Source organism: Rhinolophus ferrumequinum, chromosome 6 (genome assembly GCF_004115265.2).
Source record: "Rhinolophus ferrumequinum isolate MPI-CBG mRhiFer1 chromosome 6, mRhiFer1_v1.p, whole genome shotgun sequence".
Taxonomy (NCBI): domain Eukaryota; kingdom Metazoa; phylum Chordata; class Mammalia; order Chiroptera; family Rhinolophidae; genus Rhinolophus; species Rhinolophus ferrumequinum.
In genome coordinates, this window is record NC_046289.1 from 407,812 (window position 1) to 415,749 (window position 7,938).

Here is a 7,938-nt window from a genome sequence, read left to right on the forward strand (position 1 = left end):
GAAGACCGCGCCGCGGGGCGCCACAGACCCTTCCCCCCCGCCCGAGGGCGGTTCTCCGCTTCCGCCAAGCCCTCTCCCGCCCGACCGCCAGGGGGCGCCCGGACCCCGCAGCGCGCACCGGGCGGGGCCCGCGGGGACCACTGCAGGAGCACGCCCTCACCCCGCCCAGCTCAACCCCGCCGCTCGCGGGCGGAGGGCTCCTCCAGGAAGGCCGGTGACTTTCCCCATCTAAACCTCCATCTGCAGAACCCCCGGCCCCGATTCCTCCCGTCCAACTTCTGCGCAGCCAACCCTGCCCCGCCTCCCTCCGTCCTGCACCCTCAGCCTCTGCTTCCCGCCACTGAAGAGGCTGTCTTGGAAGGAACAGTTGGAAAAAACTTGGCGGTTCTTTCAGAGTTAAACACAAGTTTACCCTAAACCAAAAATGCCAGTGCCAGAACCTATGAGAACTGTATTCACATACACGGAAGGGCATAGCAGCTTTGCTCGTAATAGCCCCAAACGAAACAATCCGAAGGCGGTCAGCTGTGCAGTACGGCCATCCGTTGAAGCAGTGCTCAGGAGTCAGTGGCAGCCACACCACTGACACGTGCGCGTGCATGGCTGCAGCTCAGAGAGGGGAGATGCGTGTCTGTGTCCGCATCTGTGGGAGACCCAGAGAAGCAGATGTGCAGGCAGCGATGGCCTGGAAAGAGTCCCAGAGTGGGCAGTGACATCAAATGGGCACGAGGGGACTTTTGTGGGTGACAAGAGTGGTCTAGAACTAGATTGTGGTGGCCGCTGCCAAAGGCTGTGAACTGGTTAGTCACTGCATGTACACAGGTGAACTTTATGTATGTAAAGTGTACCTCAAAGCTGTAAAAAAAAGACTGCATGAAAGGGGGAGCGGAGAGGGAATGAGAACGAAATCTGTCCTCTGAACCCCGGCCCTCCCCAGCTGTGGCCAAGCCCACAAGCAGAGCCGTCATGCCGGAACCCTATCGTCCTCGCAGGCCTCGCCTTTGCCCGCCTGCCTCCCTCTCAGGCACAATGAGCCCCTCGCCCCTGTCTCCCCATAACCGACCTCCTTCCCTGGGCCTCCATCGCAGGTGCCCCTGGTCCCCTGCCCCAGTGCCCCCACCGAACAGCCATTTCTCGTGGCCACCCCCGCTGGCCCACATCCTGCTCCCCTCCAGCTCAATAACTGCCTGCTCCCCCAGCCCTCCTATCAGTCCCCTCCAGGGTCCCCTTCAGCTCAGGCTGGGACTAGCGCAGGCCCCAGTCTGGCCCCGCCTTCCAGATCCCTGACAGCCGGAGGCCTTTCTGGCTAGTCTCCCCGCAGCCTTCAGAATAAAGACCACATCCCTTAGCTTACACAAGTGGTTCCTGATGTTGGGTCTGGAACCCTCTCAGGCCTTTGCACCTGCTGGGCCTTCCTCCCAGAATGCTTTCCTCCCCACCTGAGGCCTGGCTGACCCACTCTTCTCTTCCCCCAGGCCTCAGGACAGGTGTCCTGTGCATCGACTGCCCACTCGACGTCCCCCGGCCCCCACCCCACCACTGTCCACTGAAAAACCCAGCCTCACCTTAGCATGTTCTGCTTTGTGCCTCCCTGCCCACATCCCATCTGGTGGAATCCCATGAATCCCCAGTTTCTCTCCCTCTACCCCACCACCCCGCAGACACACACTGCCCCTCATCCCCTCTCACAGCCTGTCCAGCTCCAGCCTATAGTCCACCTCCACCAAAGCCCTGGGACAGGGCCAAGGCCACTTGGCATGAAGGTCACTTCATGCCAAGCTGAAGTGACCCCTCTGGGCTCTTTAGGTCAGCAGTCCTGGGAGGGGTGGAGTAGATCGGCAGTGGGGGAAACGGGAGGGCTCTGAGAGTGGCCAAGTCTGCAGCTGCTGCCTGAATTGACACAGACTGTCCAGAAAGCCCCCAGCCATCACTGCACAGCCAGTCCTCAAATGCGCCATTGGGCAGCAAGCCACTTGGTAGTCCCTGGACACAGGGTGGGGACAAATGAGGGGCGGTGATGTCCAGATGAACGCCCTTGCAGAAGCACAGCTGGCCCGGTCTTGTGGGATGGGGTGGGGAGGGGACAAGGTCAGGGCAGCAGGAAGTGGGGAGGCAGGCAAGGACTCCCCACAACTCCCGCCAGCTCAAAAAAAAAACGGAACTAGCATGAGCTCAGCTGATCCGCTCCTGATCTGGTAGCCTGGTGTTCTAGCTGTCGGCCTTCCCCCCACCCCCTGGGGCGGGGGCACCTTGGGGGCTGTCCAGGCCACGTGCTGTGCAGAGGGGGCTGCAGCCTGCAATGGGCCCCCAGCAGAGCTTCCACCCCCAGGGCATCCTGCTGCAGCAGAAAGGGCAATTTCCACGCAGGGTCTGGCATTGGTACCCCCACCTGCAGCTCCCCTGGACCATTCCCCAGCAACAGGCACACACAGGCAAGTCCCCAGTGTTGCGTTTATTGAGGGTGTGGGGTCCTCAGGGGAGCCCCAGGTGCCTGGGGTTAAGGCCGGGCATCAGCCCAAAGGGGCAGTGGTCCGGCAGGCAGCCAGGGATGGGGTCTCCATAACCTGCACAGAGACAGAGACCAAGGTGAGTGCAGGCCTCACTCAGGACTGGGGGAGCCCATCCTGAGGGCCAGTTGGGGGCGATGGGGGTGTACCTGGGTTTACTTGTTGAAAGTATGGCTCTCAGCTCCACCCCGTCCAAAGCCTGCAGAGAAAATAGTGGGCAGTTTAGCAGTGACTAGCCGTGGCAGGCTGCGTGGGCCGTGGGGGGCTGGGTGGGCCATGGGGAGCATACCTTTGGGCCCGAACATGGCGGCATAGCAGGGATGGTTGCAGTAGGGCTTGCCTTCATGCTGCAGAGAGAGAGGTCATGAGGGGCTGCCCCCCTGCACCCCTTCCCCTGCGGCCCCCCAGGCCCCACCTACCTCGGCATGGCCCCCTGAGGTCAGCGTCTTTCCACACTTCTCACACTTCAGGCAAGGCCGATGCCAGTCCTTCCCCAGAGATGTCACCCTCTCAGCTGCAGAGGTACATAAGGCCCCCCATGAGACACTGCTCTGCGGACACAGGGCACACCCACCTACTCACATACCCACCTTCTCCAGCCACCCCTGCCCAGGACCTCGGCCACTCACACCTGGTGGCCCATCAGAAGTCTCAGATAGCCCTTGTGCCCCATGGGTCTTGAGCAGCACCTCTGGTGCCCCCGGCCAGTCCAGCCAAATAAACAGGGGGAGGCGCTAAGGCGGGGGCAGGGGGTTGGAAGGTCAGGAGGGCCTAGCAGCCGGGTTAAGCCCTCCGACCTCTGCACCGATCACGGGGTGGGGCCTGCAGGGCGCCTTCTCCGTGGCCCGGGCTGGAGGACTTCCCACTTCTTCCTGCTCCTCCCGTGGGTGGGTCCTCGGACACAGGGCACGGAGGTGGAGCCCCGGACCTGAGCGCGCCTGGGATCGCGCCCCGGGCGCTGGTTTCCGCGTCAGTTTTAACTTAACGCTAGCCGGGGCGGCCGGAGTCCCGCGTTCCTTCCTGACCTGCGGGGTCCCCGCCCAGGGCGTGCCCAGGAGGAGGCGGAAGAAAGCGGGACCCAGAGATGGGGAGACACAGAGTCGGGGTGAGAGAGAGTCGAGAACACACAGAGATCGGGAGGCCCAGAATCCGGGAGACAGGGTCACCCTATACAAGAGTCCCGACCCGCACACCCAGGCGGCTGCGGGCAGGGCTGAGGTGTCTGCTCCCGGGGCGGTTCCCCAGGGTCCCCCGGCTCCTCCAGCCCCTAAACAGTCCCGGCCAGGTCGCCCCAGGGCCGCGCTTCCGCGTGGGTGGCGGGGTGCACCGCGGATTGGCGGGGGGTGGGCCGAGGTGCCCTGGGATGCGCTCACCGAAGTACACCTCCTTGTCGCATTTGGGGCACTTGGGCATGGCGGCGCTGGGTCCGGTGCTGGCGGCGGGCCTGGAGCAAACAGAGCACTGGACTGGGTGGGTCCCGCCGGGTGCGCGCCTTTCAGGGACCCTGGGACCCCGCCTCTTAGAGACCCGCCCCTCGCGCTCCGCCCCCTAATTCCGGGACTTGGACCCTAGGACCTCGGCTCCAGAACTGGAGGCCGAGAAAGGTCATCTAGTCCACCCCGCCTCCGGGCAGGACCTAGAGGGGACTCACTGAAGGGTGGGGCTGCTCCTGGGGCTCCAGCCCCACCCCTCGCCCAGGGCTGTGGAATCGCGGGGTCCAGGATCTGCACCGGAGTTTCCCCAGGAGCCCCCCTTGCCCCTAGCACCTGTTCGCGCGCCCCCAGGAGATACGCTGCAGCGGGGTAGGGGACAGCTTATCTAAAATGCAAATAGATGCAAACAGCGGGCTTCCCACACCGTTTGACCCGGCCTTCTCCTGGACAGAGCGTTGGGGACACCTGCCAGGGAAGTCTCAGCCTGGCAGCCCCCCCGTCCCCCGAGAACTCCCCTCCATCCTTCACCACACCGGGCCAGCCCCACCCCCACGGAACATCCGGGCTTCTGCGAGCCCCCCCATCCCCACCGCTCCTGGGAAGTCCAGACCGCAGCGGAACGTCCCCAGGGAATTCGGGAGAAGGGATTCCAGACGGTGCGCCCCCTCCCTCGGCGGGGACAGCAAGGGCTGCGGGGGCCGAGGATTCTGGCGAGGATTGTGGGGCGCCACGCCCGGGAGGTCTCTAGAGGCCGGCCTGCGGGGGGAGGGTCCTTATCTCTGAGGAAGCTCATAGCCTGGTGGGTGCGGCCCAAGTTCGCTGCCCCCATAGTGGCTGGCCTGTGCCTCCCAGTGCCAGGCAGAGACAGTGCCTCCCGCCTGCCCCGGGAGTGGGGTGGGCCCAAGGGCCTGGCGCTGGACTGCAGGGTCCCAGGCCATCCTTCAACCGGCCAACTCAGGGGTACAGGTGGGAGAGGGGGAACCCCCATGGGGAAATCCCTGCCCTGTAGGGCACTGCCTGGCCTGACCCTCCCCCCTGTCACCCAGGACACCTCCCTGTTCTGGGGGAAGGGGCTGTCTGTCTCTGTGGACCCTTCGCTTCCCTCCTCTGGCTGGGGGGGGCGGGGGTGGGGGGTGAGGGGTGCCACACCCAGTTCCTTGGCTTCCTGAAGGCCTGAGCTCCCAGCCCTGTCTCCCTCCTGTCCCCAGCTCATCAGCTCTTCCTCCCCCGTCCACGACCCCTCCCTTCAGCCACCACAGTTACTAATGTTGTCATCTCCCATCTCAAAAGACACATCCTGTCCAGGCCCTGTCCCCATGGAGGATGCTGGGGACATCCTCCCACAGGGCCTAGGAGCTCTCGGCCTCCCTACACAGACACTCAGTGCCCACAGTACCCAGTGCAGTGACCCTACCTCACCCTCCCTGAAGCCCACCTACCCACCCTCGGCCCTGGGCCCTGTGGCCCGGCACTGGGAGACATAAGGAAGCCACGGATGCCTCATCTCAACACCCCACCTACCTGCCGTCTGCCCCCCAGGAGGCCAGATTGGGGTAAGGGTGGGAGCTCCAGGCTCAAGGGTGCCAGAGGCCACATCCAGAGTCCCCTGTTGGTAAGGGTGCCACAGTAGAACCCACAATCCCACTCCTCCTCCCCACATCTCTTTCTAGGCACTCCTTCCTCCCTGGGAACCCCCTCTCTGATGCTACAGTTCTTCCCCCACTGGGGCTCTGCAAGCCCAGGGGCCTGGGACCCCTCAGTAGCTGGCTGCCCACTGACCTCTGGTGTGGAACCCCCAGCCCACCCACATTGGCCTGCTCCTGCCCTAGAGCCTTGACACCCATGGTCACGTTAGGCTGCTGCCCTCACTGTGGTTTCTGGAGCTAAGGCCACCACCCCAACTGCACCCACTGTCCCCACTGCCCCCACCCAGGCCTGGGCCCTATGCAGGGGCCAGGAGAAGGAGGACGGGTCCTAACTTCTCTCATCTCCTGGGTCCATTATCCCAAGAGAGCAGGACAGGGGAAGGAGGGGCACAGGGTGCATGCACACAGACCAGCCAGGGACAGAAATGCAGAGGCAGAGGCAGTGAGAAGAGAGGAGGGATGCAGGGTCCAGGAGGGTCAGGTGTGTGGCACAGGGCCACATGCAGCACACACCACCTGCAGTCCCCTGGGTGTGCTGGGAGGAGGCCTCCAGAGGGGTCGGTGAGTGACAAGGTGCCTGGATGCATGCTTGTGTGTGGCCCCGTGCTTGGGGCATACTTGTGTGTGGGGGCGGCCACCTGATTATCTCTGGAGGGGTGGGCACAGGGCCCCTCTCATAGCAGCGTCCCATGTTTTCGTCCAGTCCAGGCTGGAGCTCTCAGGCAGGTGGGGAAGTGAGCCAGGTTTGTCCTCCCCTCCACCTGCCCTCCCCCACACGCAGACTCCAACTCCACCCTGCAGGGGAGCCCCCCTTGAAAACCAGGGTGATGAGCCCCTTCCTAGCCTCCCCTGCTGTTATTGCCTGTTGCTATGGTCATGGTGGGGAGGCTGCTAAGAGCGGGGCAAGGGCCACGGGCCACGCCCTTTGGTTGGTACACAGCACGGTTTTTCCAGACACACAGACACACACACACACTCAAGGACACACACACTCCCTGGAACCCTCCCAAAGCTTCAGCCCAGACTGATGTGTCCCTCCAAATGCCCTGAGCTCCCCCCACCCACGCTGCTTGCGCATGGACGTTGTGGAGCCCTCATCCACTGCAGTTCCTCAGGTCCCTGGCACCACGGGTGGACAGCTCCTGCCTGCCCCAGACTCTATGTCCAGGCGCCCCATCTGAAGCTTGGCCCTGACAGCAACCCCGAGACCTGGGACCCCCTGACTGCAAGGGCTCCTGCTTCCATCAATGCACGTGGCCCAGGATGCACTTGTGGGGGGAGGTGCACTGACCTGGCCCAGGGTCCACCTGGCTCAGGACCTGCTGGCCAGTTGGAGACCAGGTCCAGCCCTCTGCTCCTGACCCCTCTCTTTTAAGGCACTTTTGGCACTGAACAAATGGAGGACATACTGAACCCCCTGATTCACTCCAAAGTGCAGCCTCCCAACCTTGCCCCTAAGTGGTGCCAGCACTGTGGCCCTGGTCCTTGCTCTTCTGTGTCCCAGCACCGACCAGCAGGCACAGGCAGTGTCCAGGACAGGACACAAAGCAACCCAGCTGCTCGCCCCAGTCTGCCTTTGTGCCCAGAACTTTCCACCCTGCACCAGGACAGCATGAGAGCACCCCAGGGCCCTGAGACCTGGGGGGGATGGACACTGCAAGGTTTGGGTGCACCAGCCGAGGCCGCCTCTATCTGCTCATCCCCGCGTCCTCTCCTGCTCATGCTTCAGTCAGGCTCGGCTGGGGACGCAGAAGGGAACCAGGCAGGACCTTGTCTCATAGAATTTTGGGGAAGCCCGCATGCACCGGGCAGTGACCTCTGAGGAACCCACCTGCAAGAGTCAGCCACTCGCCCCCCCAAGAGAGTTCTAATGCTCGGGCAGGACAGACCTTCAGGCCCTCCCTCCACAGACTGGAACGTGCCTCTGGCCTCCGCTCTGCAGCCCACACCCAGGTATGCTTCTCAGTATGGACAGGTGTAAGAATGTCCCCTCCTAGGGCAGGAGGTCGGCTGGGCTTTCACACACAGGTGCTCTGAGCAGTCAACACGCACTCCGGGACGAATGCAGAGTCGGGAGGTGGGGCAGAGCAGCTCCCACCTCAGGGTCCAGCCCTGCCTGCCCTTCCCCCAGTCCTGGCTGAGTCAGTGACACTCAGACATTCCCAGGGTCTATTTTCAGCAGCTTGTCTCCCGGGACCCCCTGTCTGCCCCAGGCTTGGCTCCAGGGTAAGCCTGTTGGGCTCCATGCCCTCCTGGCACTGAGGTATGGGGGAAGGCTCCGCTCACAGCCACCCAGGTGGGAGGAAAGCCTTTCCCCTTCACTCCTGGAAGGAGGGATGGCATACAAAGGGG

General features: G+C 63.5%; 1 protein-coding gene across 1 annotated transcript; it reads right to left on the reverse strand.

Annotated features, from left to right (window-relative positions):
• Window positions 1-2,433: 2,433 nt before the first annotated feature.
• LOC117023996 (cysteine-rich protein 1) lies at window positions 2,434-4,033 on the reverse strand. Its single transcript, XM_033109305.1, has 5 exons — window positions 3,881-4,033; window positions 2,927-3,021; window positions 2,797-2,854; window positions 2,657-2,706; window positions 2,434-2,564 (listed from the first exon to the last, which is right to left on the reverse strand). The coding sequence occupies exons 1-4, from the start codon at window positions 3,918-3,920 to the stop codon at window positions 2,663-2,665; spliced, it is 237 nt and encodes a 78-aa protein (XP_032965196.1). The 5' UTR covers window positions 3,921-4,033; the 3' UTR covers window positions 2,434-2,564; window positions 2,657-2,662.
• Window positions 4,034-7,938: the final 3,905 nt, after the last annotated feature.

Bases quoted from the DNA above. Each gene is read 5' to 3' on its own strand.
- LOC117023996 (XM_033109305.1), bottom strand. From the start codon at position 3,920: ATGCCCAAGTGCCCCAAATGCGACAAGGAGGTGTACTTCG. The intron at 3,022-3,880 runs GTGAGCGCATCC...GTACCTCTGCAG, and splicing joins CGACAAGGAGGTGTACTTCG to CTGAGAGGGTGACATCTCTG. The intron at 2,855-2,926 runs GTAGGTGGGGCC...CTCTCTCTGCAG, and splicing joins CCTCAGGGGGCCATGCCGAG to CATGAAGGCAAGCCCTACTG.